We start from the raw sequence: 17319 nt of genomic DNA, 5'->3' as shown, positions 1-17319 counted from the left end.
TGGCACTGATATCCGTGTGCTGCGTGCGTGCTGGGTGTGCATGTGATGTGGGGTGGGTGGGTGGTGCTACATAACCGAAACGACGGGTTTCCCGCGGGCCTGCTGCGGCAAGCCCGATGGGCGCGGCTTGGCTTCGTGTCTATGGGAACGAGAGGACGAGCTCGCCCTCGACCTCGTCGCCGCCGTCGCGAGACGCCGTCGCATCGGCGATCGCATACGACCCGTGGCCAATGATGCCCTCGAGCTCGCCGCTGTGATGCGTGAGTACATGTGCGCTGCGCCACCACAACGCCACCACCACCACCACCACCTTCCCCCTCCTTCAGCGGACCCCCCCACCCCCCCTCCCTCCCCTACCCACCTTGCGCTCTCCGACACGATCGTCCATCTCGCCTCGACGCTGTCGCCGTCGTACGACCCACGCGTATGCAGCGCCACTGCGCCCTTCCGCCCGAGGATTGCGCCCTCGAACACCATGGTGCCGGCTGTGTCGTCAGCTCGCCGCGGGCGAAGAGATAGCACTGCCTGCTACTGTAGACCCACTAAACACGCCGCTGGGATCTCCGTCCTCGCCATCACCGCTCGAAAGCTGTGTCCTGCAAGGTCAGTTACTGATAGCCGTACCGAGCGGATCCGGGGCATGCGGGGGTACTGGCCGCAGATTGGGCGGGGAAGGCCGCTGCACCCAACCCCAGCATACCTCGGCGACGGCCCGGAGGCGCTACACTGCGCTACTCACATAACGTAGGTGGCCGTCGCGAAGCCCCGCATCGCATCCCCCTTGAACTCGCGCTCCGTGGTCACGATGCTGGGCGCCAGGGGAACAGGCGACGAGGAGATGACCGGCGCCTGGTCCCAGCTGGTGGTGGTGAACAGGACCTGGACTGCAGGGTTAGTCGGGCAAGAGGGGGGGGGGGGGGGGAGTTCAAGACACGCGGATGGGGGAAGGCAGCACACGTACTGGTGGTTGGGGATGAGCTGAGGCGAGGCGCGTGTGTCGCCGCGGCGACCTTGAATGGGGTCGTGAGGAAGTGGTAGTCTGGCGCAGCTGGTGCGGATGCGTGCGAGAGCATGGTGGTGATGGCTGGTGGTAATGCGCCGAGTGCTGGGTATGAAGAGGTTGAGGTTGGTGACGATGAGCGCTGTCGTTTGCGTGATGGGCTGGGGTGGATCATTGTGGGTGGGTGGATGGGTGACGGTGTGACTGATATAGGCGTGCTGCGAGTGGCCAACGGCGACGTCGACGTCTGTCACGATGAGCAAGACGAGGGGGCATGTAGAAGCGGAGTGACGCCCGCTCGCTTGCCCCCGACGAGGCGACGCCCAGTCATCCCAGCGTACAGCCTCGCTGCGGCATTCTCACGACCACCCGACCCGCTTCACTGCTTAGCACGAAAGTGTATTTTCGGTGGGAGACGACCATGACGTCACTCGTAAACAATCACATCACTCATCAAAACGGCCGACCGGGTCGTGTGGCAGCGGGATTGACGAGGCAGGCTCGACACCTCGCGCGGTTGCCTGCATGCTGCGACAAGGACGACATCCAGCGCACGTCTGCATCGCTACACTTTCACTTTGACTGCTGACTACTGACTTGTTCCAACTTTTATCCCGCCGCTGACCCAGCTCCTCGCCTACGCTGTCGCGACCCACAGGCTCTGCGGCTCGAGCCAGCCCTTGATGCCGTCGACGCCGAGTTCGCGGTTGAACCCGCTCCACTTTGACCCTCCGAACGGGACCTTGGGGCTGAGGTCGAAGTGGGTGTTGACCCAGACCGAGCCGGCCTCGAGCTGCTCCGCCATGCGGGTGGCGCGCGCAATGTCGGCGCTCCACACGGACGCGCCGAGGCCCATCTTGCTGTCGTTTGCGCGGGCGATGACGTCCTCCTCGCTGGACCACTTGAGGATCGGCACGATGGGGCCGAACGGCTCCTCCTGCACGATCATGCTGTCCTCGGGCGGGTTGTCAATCACCGTCGGCTGCATGAAGAAGCCCTTGGCGTGCGCGCTCTTGAGGTCGGGCGCGCCGCCGACCGCCGTCTTCCACCCCTGCGGCTCGATCTGCGCGAAGAGCTCCTTGACCTTCTCGTACTGCATCGAGTTCTGCAGCGGGCCGACCAGCGTGTCGGGGTCGTTCGGGTCGCCCGTCTTGATCGTCTTGACAAACTCGACGAGGCCGGCGAGGAACTTGTCGTAGATCGCCTCGTGGACATAGACGCGCTTGATGTCCATGCAGATCTGGCCCGAGAACAAGAACGCTAGCGTGCCGACCTTGGGGATCGCCTGAGCGAGGTCGGCGTCCTCGCACACGATGGCGGCGTCGTTGCCACCCAGCTCGAGGGTGACACGCTTGAGAGTGCGGCTACAGCTCGCGAGCACGCGCTTGCCCGTCGCGCTCGAGCCGGTGAAAGAGATCTTGTCGATGCCCGGGTGCTCGGTGAGCCACGGGCCGAGGTCGTCGCCACCACTAAGCGCCTGGATCACGCCGGGCGGGAAGAGCCCGCGCGCAAGCTCGACGACCTTGAGCACCGCGTACGGCGCGAACGGGGACGGCTTGACGATGATCACGTTGCCCGCGATGACGCACGACGCGATCTTGAACAGGCCGATGAGGAGGGGCCTGGGTATATGTAAGCGGGGACTTGACACTCGACCCTATGTAGCCGCCACTCACCAGTTCCACGGCACGATGCCCGCGCCGACACCTAGCGGCAGGTGGCGCAGGCGGACCTTGTATCCCTCCTTGGCGTCGTCGACCACCTCCTCGGGCACGCGCAGCGCCGCGAGGCCGCGGAGGAAGGTGTGCGAGAACATGGCCTCGATCTGGGCCGTCGCGATCGCCTTGCCCGACTCGCGCACGAGGATATCGGTGAACTCGGGCAGGTTGGCCACGAGCCTGTCGGCGAGCTTGTTGAGCAGCGCCTCGCGCTCGTCCCACGACGTCTTGCTCCATGCCGGGAAGGCGGCGCGGGCTGCTGCCACGGCCGCGTCGACGTCCGCCTCGGTGCTCACCGGCACTGGGGGGAGGGCCTCCTCCGTGGCGGGGTTGACTGCCGTGCGCGTCTTGGACGTGGCGCGCAGCTCGCCGTTGATGACGTTGTGGTACGACTGGGGGGTCAACTTGGCCATCAAGGCAGGCAGGCACTCACGCTCCAGTCGAGCTTGGTGTCCGGGACAGTGGCGACCATTGTGAGTGAGTGTGTTTGCTTGAGATGCCTCGCCTCACCGCGCATCACAAGCCGCCTTCATATACCCACCCATCCCGATGTTGTTCCGCAGATCCTCCCCCACGTCGAGACTTGCCTCGCCTGTTTCGCATAACGCGAGCGAGCATGCGAGCGAGCATGAAGCTCACATGACCACCTCTGCCTCGGTAGATATGTATCTAGCGAGGAGCGCAGCAGTGCGAGGACTGGTGCGATCTCGGCTGTCCGGCCATTAGCTGCACGAGGTGACTAAACTGCGCGGAAGATGGACAGGTAGAGTGGAGGTCGGTTGTGGAGGTGGACTGAGAGAAAGGCGGCGCTTGGCGTCTGCATCCGAAGCTAGCGAGCGAGCGCTCGGCGACTGCCCGCGGCGGCACCGACGGCTCGACTGTGCGTCTATCTGTGGATGGGGGCCGACGCGCGCCGTTGTCTGCAAACAGCAAGGCGGAGGGATCTGTCGCGACGTCCTTACGTCCGCGCGCCGGGGCATGGTATGTCACTAAGTGCAGCAGCCACCGTGGCTGCGGTTGTTGTGTGGCTTGGCATTTCGCCACATCTTACGCGTTTCCACATTTTCAGCGACACACTTCCTTCTCATTCGCTGCAACTTCTCCAACACCCCTCGCTCAGGCCCCTATGCATACAAAAACGACAGGCCCTCGCCGGGATTTGAACCCAGGACCACTCCCAATGCTTAAGATGCTTCAGCGCCCTAAGAGAGTATGATAGCCACTACACCACGAGAGCTGGTACTTCAGATGTTTCTGTATTCGGAAGGGTCGCGTTGTATTTGAGCAGTGCACCTCTCTGTAGGCACGGCGACCCGGCCTCCTCTCTCTTGTCATTTCGCTTGCCGTGTTGGCGTTGTTCGAATGGTATCTGCATGCTTGGTATCCCTGTTGATTGTAGTGCTTGTATGGTGTCTTGTCTTGCTGTCCTTCTCTCGCCTCTTGAGGTCTCGAAGCAGCCTTCCCGCGCTCGCCAAGCCGACCCTCATGCGCCGACACCGCACCCGCCGTCTCGCTCATGCACCTCGGCGCAAGTCTTCCCACAGCTCCACTCCCCACACCGGAAGCACCTCACAGCGCCGATGTATCCGCAGCTCGCGCACAGTCTGCGCGGTGGCGTGATGGGCTCGGGCGCAGCCGCGGTGAGGTACGGCGGTGTGGGGGTCGCCGGAAGCTCTTCGAGCCAGTCGCGCAAGGACTTCTTGCCGTACAGCGCTCTCCGGACGTTTGGCGTCTGCTTCTTCTTTGCTGCAGCCAGGGCGAGCGCGGCAGGCGTATTGGGCGCCGGGTCGGGCGGCTTGAAGGACGCTGGTGGAATGTCGGTGGGGTTTGTGCGCTGCGCGTGTGAGCGGGGGTGTGAGGGTGACAAGCAGTCATGAGAGATCCGGTCACATAGCCATTCCACTGTAGCGGAGCTTCACTAAGCTGCTTCGCAAGCCTGAGGAGCAATGACTCGGACAGCGCCAGCGCCGACGCGCCGACCACACGGCACTACTCACCTCGAGATCTTCAAGACGCCGCTGTATCCTCCTGATCTGGAAGTCGGTCAAGGGCTGCCCTGGCCGCACGGGCGCGATGTTGACCATTGTGGTGGTGCTGTTGGGGGGTGTGGTGGATGATGAATCGGCGTGATGGAGAAAACGGAGTGAAGTTGAGCGAGATGATGCGCGTCAATGTCGGTTAAGCATCTGCAGAAGTCGTGGATTATTGCCACCCAAATCGAGCAATTAGGATTGTTTGTAATGTTATTACGGGCGGAAGCTTTTTCCACACAACACTTTCCACACAAGTCGGACTGCTGACAACTGCAGACTCCAGTCGCCTCTTGATCTCCTTTCTACTCCACCGCGTTCGCTTCAATCTTCCTCTCAACACTCGCAAATAAACGCACACAGTATGGGACGTGCAGAAGGCGGCTCTACCAAGGCCATCGCCAACGCCATCAAGGCCAAGGGTGGGTGCCCTGTCTTTCTTGGCGGAACCCAGCTAACTCTCCAGGTCTCGGAAGGCTGCGATGGTACTGTCAGATCTGTGAGAAGCAGATGCGTGACGAGAACGGATTCCAGGCCCACTGTCGCTCCGAACCGCACTTGCGCAAGATCATCGCCGTCGGCCCCAAGGCGGGCGCAACGATCGCAGAGTTCAGCCGCCAGTTCCAGTACGAGTTCCTGTCGCTCCTCAAGTCGCGACACAACACGCAGCGCGTGCGCGCGAACGCCGTGTACAACGAGTACATCCAGGACAAGGAGCACGTGCACATGAACGCGACGCGCTGGGTCACGCTGAGCGGGTTCGTCGGAACCCTCGGCAAGGCCGGTATCGTCAAGGTCGACGAGGACGACAAGGGGCTGTGGATCCAGTGGATCGACAACACGCCCAAGACGCTGCAGAAGCAGGTGAGTGGTGTTGAGGGTGGAGGGAAAGTGCAGCATTAACGCGCCCAGGCCGCACTGCAGAAGATGGAGCGCGCGACCATGGACGGCGAGGAGCGCGAGCGCAAGATGCTCGAGGACCAGATTGCGCGTGCGCGCGCGGCTGTCGGCGCGGACGATAACCAGCCCGAGCAGGGGCTGCAAAAGGTCGAAGGCGAGAAGATCACGCTGAGCTTCTCCAAGGCCGAGCCTGGCGAGTCGAGCGGCGCGGCGTCGACGTCAGCAGGCGACAAGCCCAAAATTTCGTTCGGCACCATTGGCACCTCACTCGGTGCCGCCCCAGCAGCAGGAGCAGCGCCAGCCAACCCGCTCAAGATTGGTAACCCGCTCAAACGCGCCGCGCCGACCAACGTCTTCAAGACGGCCAAGTCGGCCAAGACGGAGCCCAAGGAGGAGAGCAGCAAGCCCAAGGCTTTCATGAGCGAGGCGGAGCGGCTGATGAAGGAGGACCTCGCACGCAAGGCTGCACGCGGTGGCGGAGGAGGTGGCGGTGGCTACACTGGCGCTGGCCCACGGCGCGGCGGCCCAGTGAGGAGGTAGACGAGTGTGATTGTTGTATTATCCTGCATTAGTGTGACGCGTTTGCATGTATCCATCGATCGTTGCATCTGGCTAACACGAACTCAACCCAGCTCACTGCCTCAAACCTGCGCTCCGCCTCATACAGTACACAGTACGATGTCCCCTCGTACGCTCCCTACACCTTACGCTTCGGTACCAGCTCATCCCCACGGCCGCGCTCCCATCCCGTGGCAGACAGGTACGTCTCGACACTCTCGTCAAACGAGCGCGCCGCGCCTGTGCGCACCCATCTGTCGGGCCACGTCCCGCTGACCGAGTCGAAGTCGTACTCGCTCAGGATCTTCTGGATGCGCAGCACGTCGGGGGGGTGCAGCGGGATCATGTTGGGGTAGCTCCACATGAAGGTGAACCCCTTCTGCGCGGGCTGCACCATGACCGTGTCAGCGACGAGCAGGAGGCCCGTGTCGGGCGCGCGCGCGTCCGCCTCGGACGTGAGCGGCTCGCCTGCGCGGTCCCAGTGCAGCACGGACGAGCCGGGGAAGTGGCCGCCGCACTCGATGAGCGTGATGTTGGCGCTGAGGCGCTGCGTGCCGCTCCAGAAGACGACCTCGTCGGCTTCCAGGCTCGCGGCGCGCGCATACCACTCCTTGTCGAGCGCGTTGATGTACAGCGGCACGCCGAGCGCGCGCGCCCACGTAAGCGACGTCGAGAAGAACTGGCGCGGGTTAGTGGCGCTCTGTCAAGGCAACCCACGTGCGGGTGGCTGATCGCCATGGCCTTGAGCGGGCGGCGCAGGTGCGTGAGGTGCGCGACGAGCGGGGGCGTGATCACCGCCGCGCAGTCCCAGATGAAGCTGCCCTCCGAGGTCTCGAGGACGATGGCTGGCGGGTGTCAGCGCGCAAGGTGGAAGCAGCGACCCACGTGTTTGCGAGATGGCGAACGACGGCTCGGTCGCGATGAGCGTGATGCGCGGGTCCTCGACGTCGCGGAGGAGGTAGTTGCGTTTGCCGGAGGCGAGCTCGCCGAGGGTCGTCCATTCTTGGCCTGTGCCGGGCACCCACTGGCGCGGGTCTTCGCACACCGGGCCTGCAGTCAGCAACGGTTGCCGAGACGCTCACTCACAATCAGCCCGGGCGGCAGGGTACTGCGTCGCGCAGGTCGCGCAGACGGGCAGATCGGCATCGCCGGCGAGCACTTCGAGCGCCCTCGGCGGCGGGCGGCTGACCTCGGTCAGGTCTTCGCGGATGTAGAACTGGCGACGGCGGGGCATGGTGTGTTAGTGGCGAGGGCGTTGGCGTGCTGCTGCGTACACTGGCGCACTGTTTATGAGAACCATGCCATGTGGTCGTCGTCGTGTTCGGGTCGGGTGTCTGTGGTGTGGTATGTTGCACGGCTATGACGTCGTCCCGTCGTCCCGGGCCGGGTCCGGCGGGGCTCACTCTTATCTCATCCGCCCGACTTTGGCCCGACTGAGGTTGGAGTCTGGGGAAGGTTTCGCTGGGGTTCGGCGAAGAGGCGGGAAGATTGACGGCCTGTGTCGTGCTGCTTATCGAGCTGGAGTTGGTCCAGGCGCTGGGGAGCTTGTCAGCTGGCAGGACTGGTCAGCCCGTTGGAGAACAACAGCTGGCGTCGGGTGTGGCTGCTGATTCTGTGTGCTGCGTGGAATGCCCAACCATGCGGCCAAGCTGTACATGGGTACATGGGTACATGGGCCCGAAGTCGCTCGTCCAGACCACTTGGGGCAGGACCAGTGGCTATGGCGACTGGGGTCATTAATGACGCAAGGGGAGAGGTGGGGTTGTGAGTGAGGCGAGGAGGGAGTTGACTGGACAGCTGAATCCAACAGCCGTGACTCTCAGTGGGCACGATTCGCTCTGCTCTGCTCTTGCCCTCTCTCAAAGGCGCATCTTGATCGCCTGCATAAAACACAGATGAACGGCTGCGCAGAGAAGCCTCGGCTCGGCATGCTTCGATACACTGCGCCCTGCACCCTTTGCCCCGGTTGATGCAGATCTCACTGACGAGGTGACGCTGGTTGACTGGACCACTGCAGTGGGTCTATTCAAAAGACGGCGCCGGGCTTCCTTCGGCCATCGTTGCTCACCAACCGCACAAGCTTACACCACCACGACCTCGGCCATCCGATGTCACCCACCACCAGTATGCCGGCGACGCGCCGTGCACCGCTGACAACTCACAGTCAAGGTAACGTTCACCGGGCTCAGCTGGGACGAGAACCCCATCAAGGCCAGCCGCGAGCTCCCGCTCAAGATCACCTACGTGACCATGGAGCGCAAGTTTGACACGGACGAGATGCGCGGCTGGGGCATCGCAGCGTACATCATGTGCGTGGCGCCGTGACTGCGATTCTGAGTGGTGTCGGTGCGCTCACGCAACAGGACGTACCACGCCACAAACCCCAAGGAGGCGACGTTTGAAGGCGAGCAGGTGTTCGAGGGCACGCTCCTTGGCAAGACGGGCTCGTTCGCCGCGTCGAGCACGGGCGTGTACGCCAACGGCGTCGCCAAGTCCAATTGGACCATCATCCCCGACACTGCGACGTGAGTCGGTCGGCGTGTGCGAGGGCAGCGAGCACCCGTGGCCGGCCCCGACACTCCTGCGTGCCCTGCACGATGATCTGACGACACAGCGGCGAACTCAAGGGTATTCGCGGCCACGGCGGATACGAGACGGGCCACGCGGACCCCACTGCGCCGATCCCGTGCGAGCTTCACGTCGAGTTCGAGTGACCGTCGGCGTCGGTTGGCGTCGGCGTCGCCCGACGTTGCTTCCTCACCACCTCGGCCTTCTCGTGTCCCACTTCGGCCTTCCCTCTTCCCAGTCATGTGCTATCATTAGCCACCCGTGATGAATTCCTCGTTGTCGTCGTTGCCCGCCAGCCCGCGTCCGCCGCACATGCCGCCGCCACGAGCAGATCCGTTAGTCAGACAGAAGAACGCTGCCTCGGCCCCGAGGCGCCGCCGTTGGTGGCACTCACTCTGGAGGTGGCGCGTAGTGCTGCGCCCTTCGTGCAACCCAGTCCGTGTCGGCCATGGCGGCGCCGAGGTGGAGGCGTGCAGCTGTGACCGCTGGGCATGCATGGGTGTTGGGTGGGATATAAAGTGTGCACTTGCTGTCGGCTACCATGCAGCGTACTCACACGACACCACCACCCACACAACCACCACCCACACAACCATCACACCGCAGCTCTAGCAACATGGCTCCTGTCACCAGTGCGTGATATCTATCCATTCCCGCCGCGCACAGCTGACCCCCCAGTCCCTACCAAGTTCACTGTCGCCAACCACAACCAGAACGATTTCAAGGGCTCGGCAGACCTTCCGTTCAGCCCGCAGATCGCGACCTCGGAGCGCGAGTACATCGGCGGCGAGCTGCAGGGCAAGGTGACGACAGTCTACACCATGTGAGTTGTGGCGCGTCATGCCGGCCTGACACCGCAGGTTCAAGTACTCGAACCACGCGAACAAGGACGACGGGTCGTTCAGTGAGCTCGTCCCCCCTCTCACCGCTGACACGCAGTCGGCATCCAGATCTTCACCGGCACCCTCCAGGGCAAGAAGGGGTCGTTCGCGTCGCACATTACCGGCACCAAGGTCGACGGTGTCGTCACGTCCAAGTTCACTATCGTGCCCGAGAGCTCGACGTGGGTGGTAGCGGCCTATGTTCGCTGACACGCAGCGACGAGCTCAAGGGCATCAAGGGCCACGGGTCGTACGCTATCGCTGATGCGAACGCCCTCGCTGCCAGGGCCAAGGCCGAGCCCGACTTCAAGATCGTCGTTCACGGCGAGCTCACCTTTGAGCTTTGAGTGCGCCCCGGTGCCCGCGCTGGAGTGGCTTGGGTGCGGTGCGAGTTAAGAGAACCAGGCGAGTTTAATAGTACCGCATGCCGATGAATGTATGTAGCTTCGGAACTATGTGGGCTGCATTGCCGGTCATCCGTTGCTAAAGGCTGTGGGAGGAGGACGAGGCCGCATAATCCTCATGTGCCACTCATGGGCGCTGGGCCGCGCCCAATCCAAGTCGACTATCATCCTGCCGAGGTGAGTCATCGTCGTTTGGCGTGTGCCCGAGGGCAGTGAAACACCCGTGGGCGGCGCACAGCCTCGCTCGCCACGGCGTTGAAACGTCGCGCGCGACCTGTGACGCTGCACAGCGGCGAGCTCAAGGGATCCCAGGTATGGCAGCGACCAGACGCGCACCCATCGCGTGCGAGCTTGGACATGAGCGGGGCTGGCCTCATCGCAGTCATCACGGGTCTCTCGCTGTACCGTATCGCGTTCCTAGCCGTCAGCTGCCAGGCCGTGAATTCCTCGCTGTTGCCCACCGGGTCCACCGGCCCAAAGCACATGCCACAAGTGCAGATCCGTTAGTCAGACGTGACTGGCTGACCTCGGCACCGAGGCGCCGGCGTGGCACTCGTCTGGGCGTAGTTGTGTGCGCCCTCTTGCAGTCCAGTCACTCTCGGCCACATGGAGACGCCGAGGTCGAGGAAGACGTGGAAGAGGTGTGGTGGTGACAGCGCGACAGCGGTTCGCAGTCAGTCGCGATGCGGTATAAAGCTGCACAGGCGTCTTCCCCACTTTCTCCCATCCACCTTCTCTCGCAACAACACACTCCTCTCCACTCAAATCACAACAAATCGACCCTCGACGTCTAGCAACATGGCTCCCGTCACTAGTGAGCGGCAGCTAGTGAGAGTCGGGGGACTATGTAGCTAACGCCCCAGTCCCAACCAAGTTCACCGTCACCAGCTGGGACCAGAACAAGGTCAAGCCGGAGAACGACCTCGTGTTCAACCCGAACATTGCCATCTCGGAGCGCGAGTACACTGGCGAGATGGAGGGCAAGGTGACGGCCGCGTACGCCATGTGGGTAAAACGCGGCCACTGCTCCACCCACACTAACACACACAGGTTCAAGCACTCGAACTCTGAGAACGCGGAGGACGGGTCCTTCTGTGAGCTGTCACATCTGTTTCGTAAGCTGACGCCCAGACGGCATGCAGGTCTTCACCGGCACGCTGCAGGGCAAGAAGGGCTCGTTCGCCGCGCACGTGAGCGGCACCTACGTCGGCGGCAAGGTCTCGGCGAAGCTCACCATCGTGCCGGAGAGCTCGACGTGGGTAGCTACCGGCGGTATGAAGAGGTAGCTGACCACACATACAGCGACGAGCTCAAGGGCATCAAGGGCCACGGCACGTTCGTCGTGCCGGACGTGCCGGCCAACGTGGCCAAGCACAAGGTCGACCCCAACTTCAAGGATGTGGTCGACGGCGAGCTCACCTTTGAGCTTTGAGCGCATGGTTGCGCACAGGGGGGAGGGTTAGCCTCGCGGGAAGAATGAAGCCAGTTCAGTAGTACGTCTATGCCGATGAATGTCGTTCCGGCGCTCGGAGGACCGCTGCACAGCAGATCCTGTCGGTCCTCTGTTCGAAGGTATTGGGGGAAGACACTGCCCAAGGTTCATGGTTCATGTGCCACTTGGCCAGCCACCCAGTTCACAGCGTCACACACGCAAGTTCCAACACCTTACTCCGAGCTCACCACCCATCCTCCATTTACTCCTCGCACAGTCACTCACCTCCACTACAGCCTCACACTCGCTCGGCGCGAGCAGCAAAAGGTGCGACTGGGATTTGAACCCAGGCGGCTGACGCCAAATGATAACTAGCTGACTTCTCCTCCTCGGAGACGACGATTCTAATCATTCCCCTTAACCACTCGGGCATCGCACCAAGGATATCTGACCACTGACAGGATCGAACTGCCGACCTTTGCATTACTGACACCGACAAGGTATTAGTACAATGCTCTAACCAGCTGAGCTAAGCGGCCGATGAGGGAGGGGGCAGGGGGAGGGGCTTTGGCGGCGCGGCGGTGCGAGCGGCGGGGTGCACCGCGTGTGATTTGCTGCCCGGGGGACTGAGCAACGCCGGTACGTGTTGGACGAGGGCGAGGAGGCGCTGTGGGTAGGAAAAGTGGTGCGAAGGTGGTGCGAAGTGCGAGACGGGTGCGAGGTGGCGCGCAGACGCGCGACGCGGGCGTGGCGCCGAGGATCTGCGCGCGACCGCAGCGCCCTCCTCAGCTGCTCGGCGACTGTGCGCGGTTATCCTCCGGATGCCCCTCGCGTACATCCTTGCTGCGCTTGCTTCAAGCGCCGCACTGCACCACCTCGCTCTGCTGATAAGATAGTCGCGTCCACGCGAGACGCCTCACGTCAGCGGAGTTGGTTTCATTACGGTGTTCGGTAATGAAAGTCACCGTCGATCTACATATTTCGGGTAACGCCTCCAGGATCCGGGCAGTCCCATTGAATGTCAAACGCGGAACCACGGCCAGGGGCCCGCCGCCCCAGATTCCAACTGGCTGCACTCAGTCACTGACATCACGCGCCTGGCGGCCTGATTGATCCAGCCAGACCGGACATCGCATCCGCTCCCACAAGTATATTCGGCCAGTTGTCGTCGTCAACTGGCGTTTCGACATCTGACATTCTCACTCCACTCCGCACACACACACACAAACAGTCTCACAATGGCAGCAGACGCAAAGCCCATCCTCCCTGCCATCCCGAGCAACAAGTCGCAGGACCCGGCGCACGTCATGGACTTCCCGACGCTCAACCTCGGGTTCGCGCCGTGCTCCATGAAGGAGGTGACCATGGTCGACCTCGACCTGACGGTGTTTGGTCTCGAGGAGATTGCGGGGTCCACCAAGCCGATCAGCGTGGTTGTGAGTATGCTGCCTCTGGAAGCTGGGTGACACCCCGCTAACGCCCGCGCCAGATCGTGTCCCATGGCTGGGCAAACAAGGCCGCGCAGATGGAGAACTTTGCTACGGGCATGTTCCAGGAGATCCGCAGGCTCGGCGCAGAGGGCAAGACAAAGGTTACGCGCGACGTGATCATCGTGACCCTTGTGCGTGTGCCGTGACGGGGCATGCTAGAAGATGCTGACGCCAGCGCAGGACCAGCGAAACCACGGGAAGCGGAGGTTGAAGAAGGACCAGCTGTCGTACAAGAACAACCCCTTGCGGCTGTGAGTTGCTGTGGTGGCGCGCGGCGATCGCCGCTGCCGCCGCCGTTTCATGTGCCGCACCCGCTGACTCTGCAGAACGGCCATGGCGACCACACTGAGTACGCTATGCATACGCGCCAGCCACCGGCGCCCGCGCACCCGCGCCCGCGCACTGACACATCCGCAGAGGGCGGCGCCCAGGACCACCAGCTCATCATGGCCTACCTCGAGGACTACCTGTTCCCGTTCGGCGAGCGCCGCGTCGCAGAGTACATGGCGACGGGGGTGTCTCTTGGCGGTGAGTGACCTACGTGGCGTGCATGTCTGACCTATTTCAGGGCACCTCCTCTGGCGTCTCCTCAAGGAGGGTGAGTCGTCCCGCATACTCATACTCCATGGCGCCGGCCCCGCTGACACGTGCAGACCCGCGTGTGCGCGTCGCGGTGCCCATCATCTCGTGCCCGCCCGACTCGCTCGTGCTCGTGCACACTGCGCACTGGCGCGCGAACGGCACGCTGGGCACGACGGCGCAGTACTACCCCAAGCACGTCAAGCAGTTCTACGAGGAGCCAACGCCGCCCGGCACGTGGGTCGGGCGCAAGATCCTCGCGCTGCACGGCGAGCTCGACCAGGTGGTTCCGCCCGTCTTCTCAAAGGACAGCTGGCCCAAGGCCGTCGCCGAGGCAGGGAGCGACAGCACAGAGCAGTACATCCAGCCCGGGGTCGGGCACATCTGTACCCCCGACATGGTGCGGCGCGCATCCTACTGGTTCTACCAGCACGGCGCGTGTGCCGAGACCGACCTCCGCGCGAGGCTGTAGACGACGCTGTTTTACTTGTAGACTGTATTGCATTCTTGGACGACACGCGAGGGAGGAACGTCCCGAGCAGCCTAGACGTCAGATGTGCCTCGCGGCTGGGAACGGCGTGCATTTATGGAAGCGAGATGTGGGAATGCCAAGGGTGTGCCTTGGGCATTACGGGGTTGCATTCCACGGTGACCGCCGCGTTTGGAGTAGCAGCGGGGCGACGTCAGTGGACATAAACACGCAACTCGGAGGAACTGTGATCGGAGAGGGGACGGACAAATGGACTGACTGACTGACTGACAAACGAGCAAAGTGTCACCGGGCCCGAGTGGTCATATGCGAGAGGGCAACCAGGGCTGCGTGGCGAGGACCGTTAGGCTCCGATCCGAACCGCGTGCGAGGAGGTCACGAGGAGAAAAAGAGGAGCGCGGAAGGCACATGAGAGGCGAAGTGCCACGAGATGTGGGTTGGCGAGGACGTCGATGAGTCGACGACCGCTGGGCTATCGCTGTTCGTTGCCGCAGACTGCTGCAATACCAGTGTTTGGACATCCTCAGACCCTAACCTTGGATGCATGCTCACTCGTCGACGCTCACGAACAGCGAGGAGTGACCATGAGCCCACGTTATCAGCCACATTCCCTTCACCAAGCGCATCCACAGCGCGACGATCCTGGGACCGCCACGGTGCCGATCACAGACACCAGCACTCACTATGTGTTGGGTTTTACACGCTAGTAGAGAGGAGGATGGTTGCATAGAAAGATAGTTGCACGCACGCACATGTAGAGCGGCGTCGGCCTGTGGCCAGAATCAATGTTACGTAAGGCTAGAATCCAACACTATGCACACACCGACGATCAGTCCCACTCCCCATGAGCAAGCAAGCATCACGTACATCCCCATACGCACCGCAACTCCCGTAGCAAAAGAACACCCCACAAGCAAAAGGTAATTTTGACCACTGACAGGATCGAACTGCCGACCTTTGCATTACTGATAACCATCGAGTTATTAGTACAATGCTCTAACCAGCTGAGCTAAGCGGCCGTCGATGTTTCGGGAATTCCCGGGTCGTTCCTGAGTCGGCGTGGCGGCATGTGGCGGTGGGTGCACAGACATGATCGGCGGGGTGTGTACACCGGCACTTCTCGCCCTCTTCTCTCACGACCAGCGAGTGAGTGCACTAGCGCCTTTGTTAAGAGTCCTCGCCACCCCTGGCCATGCACAGATGACGCTGTGCACGCACATTCCCCCATAGACCGCCCCGAACCCCCACCCAGCAGGGTGAGACATTGCAGGGTCCATTGCCTCCGAGACACCCATATGCTTGCACATGCTTATTCCGCAAGCATACGAGGGGCGCTTCGACCTGCACGCGGCCCTCCTGCCCCCCATGCCGTTCACATCGTCTCTGTCAAGAAGAGAAGAGACGAGCATAGCGGACCAACAAGAGGCAGATCCGGAAGCAATTTGCGGACCAGTGGTGCGCCCCACAGACCAGGGCAATTTTCCGAATTCAGCGCCCTCTCGATAGCTCAGTTGGTAGAGCGTCGGACTGTAATTGGTTACTTTCACATCCGCAGGTCCTGTGTTCGAATCACAGTCGGGAGATCAAGGAATATCATCATTATCTTTTGTGTTCGTTTTTGTATGCTTGTTGATCTGATCGGCGCGTATGGGGCGCATCTCGTCGTGTACGGGGCGTTGGGGCGTTGGGGCGTCGGGCGTTGACAGTGCGGGGCGTTGTTGTGCTCTTTGCGGGGCGTCATGGTTGTTACTTCGTCGTGTTGGTGATGAGATGGGAGCGTTCGCAGCAGTAATGCACGTAGAGCCCCATAGATATCCCCCATACCAGCATGCCGGCGTACGCGACTAGCGTGTTTCCGACGCTGTGGCGATGGCGTCTTAGCTCGACAACCCAGGACACGTAGGTCCAAGGTCATGGAATGTTAACATGGCGGTCAGCTATGATGAATGGAGCGTGGTGCTCAACACCAGCCGAGTCCGAGCGGTCAGCGCCATTGTCAGCTGGGGTTAGAACGCTGTGCTCGACGCCGCACGTAGGCTTCACTTCATTCATCGCTTCCTCCTAGGAGGCTACGAGGCTCCTTTTGCAATATCAGTCAGCACATCGCGACCTTAGAGGGTCTTGATGAGGTTGTCGGCCTGGGTGACGGTCGCTGGGGAGTCTGTCAGCCATGTCCCACAACTCGCAGCTGCCAACACTCACACTTGCCCGAGTCGGGCTCGACGGTGGCGCTGACGACCTTGCCGTCCTGGACGACAATGACGGTGCGCTTGAGACGGATCGAGCCGAGGCCGCCGCGGGCGTCAAGCTCGAGGCCGAGGGCGTTGGCGAGCTCGGCCTTGTCGTCGGCGGCTGCGGGGTCAGGTGTGCGCCGGGCTCCTACACCTACCAAACTTGGGCGCCTCGTCCTCCTTGAGGCCAGACTGCTCGAGGTGGTTGTCCTTCCAGGCGTTGACAACGAAGAGGTCGTTGACCGACACGACGTAGATCTCGTTCACGCCCTTGCCCTTGAACTCCTGGTAGAGCTCAAAGTAGCCGGGGACCTGCGAGTGGCAGGTGGCCGTGAAGCTAGGCGTGAGTGTAAGTTCACAATGGCGTCCACTCACGCGCCGGGAACAGTGACGATGATGTTCTTGCCGGGGAGGGTGCTGAAGTCGACGGTGGTGTTGAAGTCCTTGGTACGGACAGCGACCGAGGGGAACTTGTCGCCGGCCTTGATCTCAGGCTTGGCAGCGGTCGAGAGGGAAGCAGAGGGGGCAGCTGGGGGCGTGTGAGTTGTGCCCTCGGAAGCTCCGGCTGCTGGCAACTCACCCATCTTGGGGAAGTGGATGTGGGCGCGGCGGGGAGCGATGAAGCGGGGTGCGGTGTTGACGAGGGTGTGGGCTGAGCGGAGCGAGCTTTTATGGGCGATTAGGACACCGGGAGCCGGTGGACGGAGAGGACCCGAGAGGATGATGAGCAAGACAGACCAGACGGTGGAACGAGTGCGGGGGCGGCCGTCGTGGGGCAAGGCAAGGCGTTAGGGTTAGTCACGGGTACTGACCACCGCCGTCCACTCGTCGTGTCGTCACTTACAGCGCGGTGCGGAGCGAGCGGGTGCCGGTGAGTGCGAGGCGACGGGTGGTGGTCGTAGCAAGAGACATGATATAAAAGTGAGAGACGGGGTGATGGGTGGGCGTCGTGTGTGGTACAGATCCGTCTGGGTGAGCGGCTGAAGGTTGTGCCCCCAAGGGAAGGGGAGGGGTCACCCGCCGCGGGGCAGACACACT

At 62.3% G+C, this 17319-nt stretch overlaps 11 protein-coding genes and 5 non-coding genes across 17 annotated transcripts; 7 read left to right on the top strand and 9 right to left on the bottom strand.

Moving 5' to 3' along the window:
- Positions 1 to 16: 16 nt before the first annotated feature.
- Positions 17 to 1171, bottom strand: LOC62_03G004276 (uncharacterized protein). The gene is made up of 5 exons (XM_062770799.1): positions 962 to 1171; positions 740 to 884; positions 544 to 596; positions 362 to 485; positions 17 to 251 (listed from the first exon to the last, which is right to left on the bottom strand). Exons 1-5 carry the CDS (start codon positions 1071 to 1073, stop codon positions 140 to 142), a joined length of 546 nt encoding a protein of 181 aa, XP_062626783.1. The 5' UTR covers positions 1074 to 1171; the 3' UTR covers positions 17 to 139.
- Positions 1172 to 1637: 466 nt separating this feature from the next.
- Positions 1638 to 3190, bottom strand: FUS7 (Putative aldehyde dehydrogenase FUS7; the record flags this gene model as incomplete). Its single annotated transcript, XM_062770798.1, has 3 exons — positions 1638 to 2622; positions 2677 to 3110; positions 3152 to 3190. The coding sequence occupies 3 exons, from the start codon at positions 3188 to 3190 to the stop codon at positions 1638 to 1640; spliced, it is 1458 nt and encodes a 485-aa protein (XP_062626782.1).
- A 636-nt stretch (positions 3191 to 3826) lies between these two features.
- vps71 (SWR1 complex subunit vps71) lies at positions 3827 to 4853 on the bottom strand. The gene is made up of 2 exons (XM_062770797.1): positions 4716 to 4853; positions 3827 to 4552 (listed from the first exon to the last, which is right to left on the bottom strand). The coding sequence occupies exons 1-2, from the start codon at positions 4800 to 4802 to the stop codon at positions 4202 to 4204; spliced, it is 438 nt and encodes a 145-aa protein (XP_062626781.1). The 5' UTR covers positions 4803 to 4853; the 3' UTR covers positions 3827 to 4201.
- On the bottom strand, positions 3863 to 3955 carry LOC62_03G004274. Its single transcript has 2 exons — positions 3919 to 3955; positions 3863 to 3898 (listed from the first exon to the last, which is right to left on the bottom strand). It is a non-coding gene; the product is annotated as a tRNA-Pro (tRNA).
- A 189-nt stretch (positions 4854 to 5042) lies between the features above and the next one.
- SPBC365.09c (KIN17-like protein) lies at positions 5043 to 6255 on the top strand. The gene is made up of 3 exons (XM_062770796.1): positions 5043 to 5170; positions 5215 to 5612; positions 5661 to 6255. Exons 1-3 carry the CDS (start codon positions 5113 to 5115, stop codon positions 6186 to 6188), a joined length of 984 nt encoding a protein of 327 aa, XP_062626780.1. The 5' UTR covers positions 5043 to 5112; the 3' UTR covers positions 6189 to 6255.
- Positions 6230 to 7454, bottom strand: ymaE. Its single transcript, XM_062770795.1, has 4 exons — positions 7293 to 7454; positions 7092 to 7256; positions 6924 to 7051; positions 6230 to 6885 (listed from the first exon to the last, which is right to left on the bottom strand). Exons 1-4 carry the CDS (start codon positions 7438 to 7440, stop codon positions 6346 to 6348), a joined length of 981 nt encoding a protein of 326 aa, XP_062626779.1. The 5' UTR covers positions 7441 to 7454; the 3' UTR covers positions 6230 to 6345.
- An 828-nt stretch (positions 7455 to 8282) lies between these two features.
- On the top strand, positions 8283 to 9060 carry LOC62_03G004270 (uncharacterized protein). The gene is made up of 4 exons (XM_062770794.1): positions 8283 to 8330; positions 8371 to 8515; positions 8570 to 8731; positions 8821 to 9060. The coding sequence occupies exons 1-4, from the start codon at positions 8315 to 8317 to the stop codon at positions 8918 to 8920; spliced, it is 423 nt and encodes a 140-aa protein (XP_062626778.1). The 5' UTR covers positions 8283 to 8314; the 3' UTR covers positions 8921 to 9060.
- Positions 9061 to 9390: 330 nt separating this feature from the next.
- On the top strand, positions 9391 to 10002 carry LOC62_03G004269 (uncharacterized protein; the record flags this gene model as incomplete). Its single annotated transcript, XM_062770793.1, has 5 exons — positions 9391 to 9406; positions 9453 to 9597; positions 9635 to 9678; positions 9714 to 9837; positions 9873 to 10002. The coding sequence occupies 5 exons, from the start codon at positions 9391 to 9393 to the stop codon at positions 10000 to 10002; spliced, it is 459 nt and encodes a 152-aa protein (XP_062626777.1).
- A 175-nt stretch (positions 10003 to 10177) lies between these two features.
- On the top strand, positions 10178 to 10566 carry LOC62_03G004268 (uncharacterized protein; the record flags this gene model as incomplete). Its single annotated transcript, XM_062770792.1, has 2 exons — positions 10178 to 10236; positions 10350 to 10566. 2 exons carry the CDS (start codon positions 10178 to 10180, stop codon positions 10564 to 10566), a joined length of 276 nt encoding a protein of 91 aa, XP_062626776.1.
- A 291-nt stretch (positions 10567 to 10857) lies between these two features.
- LOC62_03G004267 (uncharacterized protein) lies at positions 10858 to 11491 on the top strand (the record flags this gene model as incomplete). The annotated part of the gene is made up of 5 exons (XM_062770791.1): positions 10858 to 10873; positions 10923 to 11064; positions 11110 to 11153; positions 11191 to 11314; positions 11362 to 11491. 5 exons carry the CDS (start codon positions 10858 to 10860, stop codon positions 11489 to 11491), a joined length of 456 nt encoding a protein of 151 aa, XP_062626775.1.
- A 325-nt stretch (positions 11492 to 11816) lies between these two features.
- On the bottom strand, positions 11817 to 11930 carry LOC62_03G004266. Its single transcript has 2 exons — positions 11894 to 11930; positions 11817 to 11860 (listed from the first exon to the last, which is right to left on the bottom strand). It is a non-coding gene; the product is annotated as a tRNA-Ser (tRNA).
- Positions 11931 to 11939: 9 nt separating this feature from the next.
- LOC62_03G004265 lies at positions 11940 to 12030 on the bottom strand. Its single transcript is given in 2 exon segments — positions 11940 to 11975; positions 11993 to 12030. It is a non-coding gene; the product is annotated as a tRNA-Ile (tRNA).
- Positions 12031 to 12691: 661 nt separating this feature from the next.
- On the top strand, positions 12692 to 14764 carry LOC62_03G004264 (uncharacterized protein). Of its 2 annotated transcripts, XM_062770789.1 has the most exons (9): positions 12692 to 12927; positions 12981 to 13112; positions 13162 to 13232; positions 13308 to 13330; positions 13399 to 13509; positions 13550 to 13579; positions 13635 to 14109; positions 14149 to 14644; positions 14737 to 14764. In XM_062770789.1, exons 1-7 carry the CDS (start codon positions 12730 to 12732, stop codon positions 14030 to 14032), a joined length of 963 nt encoding a protein of 320 aa, XP_062626773.1. In that variant the 5' UTR covers positions 12692 to 12729; the 3' UTR covers positions 14033 to 14109; positions 14149 to 14644; positions 14737 to 14764. The 2 variants fall into 2 exon arrangements, with proteins under 2 accessions (XP_062626773.1, XP_062626774.1); XM_062770790.1 differs by having other exon boundaries at positions 13635 to 14644.
- Positions 14765 to 14977: 213 nt separating this feature from the next.
- Positions 14978 to 15069, bottom strand: LOC62_03G004263. Its single transcript is given in 2 exon segments — positions 14978 to 15013; positions 15032 to 15069. It is a non-coding gene; the product is annotated as a tRNA-Ile (tRNA).
- Positions 15070 to 15546: 477 nt separating this feature from the next.
- Positions 15547 to 15633, top strand: LOC62_03G004262. Its single transcript is given in 2 exon segments — positions 15547 to 15583; positions 15598 to 15633. It is a non-coding gene; the product is annotated as a tRNA-Tyr (tRNA).
- A 450-nt stretch (positions 15634 to 16083) lies between these two features.
- pmp20 (Peroxisomal membrane associated protein 20) lies at positions 16084 to 17225 on the bottom strand. The gene is made up of 6 exons (XM_062770788.1): positions 17126 to 17225; positions 16862 to 16947; positions 16657 to 16810; positions 16440 to 16618; positions 16253 to 16402; positions 16084 to 16202 (listed from the first exon to the last, which is right to left on the bottom strand). Exons 1-6 carry the CDS (start codon positions 17191 to 17193, stop codon positions 16162 to 16164), a joined length of 678 nt encoding a protein of 225 aa, XP_062626772.1. The 5' UTR covers positions 17194 to 17225; the 3' UTR covers positions 16084 to 16161.
- Between the last annotated feature and the right edge of the window lie 94 nt (positions 17226 to 17319).

Source organism: Vanrija pseudolonga, chromosome 3 (genome assembly GCF_020906515.1).
Source record: "Vanrija pseudolonga chromosome 3, complete sequence".
Lineage (NCBI taxonomy): Eukaryota > Fungi > Basidiomycota > Tremellomycetes > Trichosporonales > Trichosporonaceae > Vanrija > Vanrija pseudolonga.
This window is presented reverse-complemented; position numbering and strand designations above follow the sequence as displayed.

Coding starts and splice junctions, on each gene's coding strand:
- LOC62_03G004276 (XM_062770799.1), bottom strand. CDS start 1,073: ATGCTCTCGCACGCATCCGCACCAGCTGCGCCAGACTACCACTTCCTC. Junction 885..961: donor CAGCTCATCCCCAACCACCA/GTACGTGTGCTG, acceptor CTAACCCTGCAG/TCCAGGTCCTGTTCACCACC. Junction 597..739: donor GCGACGGCCACCTACGTTAT/GTGAGTAGCGCA, acceptor CTGACCTTGCAG/GACACAGCTTTCGAGCGGTG.
- vps71 (XM_062770797.1), bottom strand. CDS start 4,802: ATGGTCAACATCGCGCCCGTGCGGCCAGGGCAGCCCTTGACCGACTTC. Junction 4,553..4,715: donor GGCGTCTTGAAGATCTCGAG/GTGAGTAGTGCC, acceptor TCACACGCGCAG/CGCACAAACCCCACCGACAT.
- SPBC365.09c (XM_062770796.1), top strand. CDS start 5,113: ATGGGACGTGCAGAAGGCGGCTCTACCAAGGCCATCGCCAACGCCATC. Junction 5,171..5,214: donor CAACGCCATCAAGGCCAAGG/GTGGGTGCCCTG, acceptor CTAACTCTCCAG/GTCTCGGAAGGCTGCGATGG. Junction 5,613..5,660: donor CCAAGACGCTGCAGAAGCAG/GTGAGTGGTGTT, acceptor TAACGCGCCCAG/GCCGCACTGCAGAAGATGGA.
- ymaE (XM_062770795.1), bottom strand. CDS start 7,440: ATGCCCCGCCGTCGCCAGTTCTACATCCGCGAAGACCTGACCGAGGTC. Junction 7,257..7,292: donor CCCTGCCGCCCGGGCTGATT/GTGAGTGAGCGT, acceptor TGCTGACTGCAG/GCCCGGTGTGCGAAGACCCG. Junction 6,886..6,923: donor TGGCGATCAGCCACCCGCAC/GTGGGTTGCCTT, acceptor AACCCGCGCCAG/TTCTTCTCGACGTCGCTTAC.
- LOC62_03G004270 (XM_062770794.1), top strand. Junction 8,516..8,569: donor GGCATCGCAGCGTACATCAT/GTGCGTGGCGCC, acceptor CTCACGCAACAG/GACGTACCACGCCACAAACC. Junction 8,732..8,820: donor ATCATCCCCGACACTGCGAC/GTGAGTCGGTCG, acceptor CTGACGACACAG/CGGCGAACTCAAGGGTATTC.
- LOC62_03G004264 (XM_062770789.1), top strand. CDS start 12,730: ATGGCAGCAGACGCAAAGCCCATCCTCCCTGCCATCCCGAGCAACAAG. Junction 13,113..13,161: donor ACGTGATCATCGTGACCCTT/GTGCGTGTGCCG, acceptor ACGCCAGCGCAG/GACCAGCGAAACCACGGGAA. Junction 13,510..13,549: donor GACGGGGGTGTCTCTTGGCG/GTGAGTGACCTA, acceptor GACCTATTTCAG/GGCACCTCCTCTGGCGTCTC.
- pmp20 (XM_062770788.1), bottom strand. CDS start 17,193: ATGTCTCTTGCTACGACCACCACCCGTCGCCTCGCACTCACCGGCACC. Junction 16,811..16,861: donor CATCCACTTCCCCAAGATGG/GTGAGTTGCCAG, acceptor ACACGCCCCCAG/CTGCCCCCTCTGCTTCCCTC. Junction 16,619..16,656: donor ATCGTCACTGTTCCCGGCGC/GTGAGTGGACGC, acceptor ACTCACGCCTAG/CTTCACGGCCACCTGCCACT.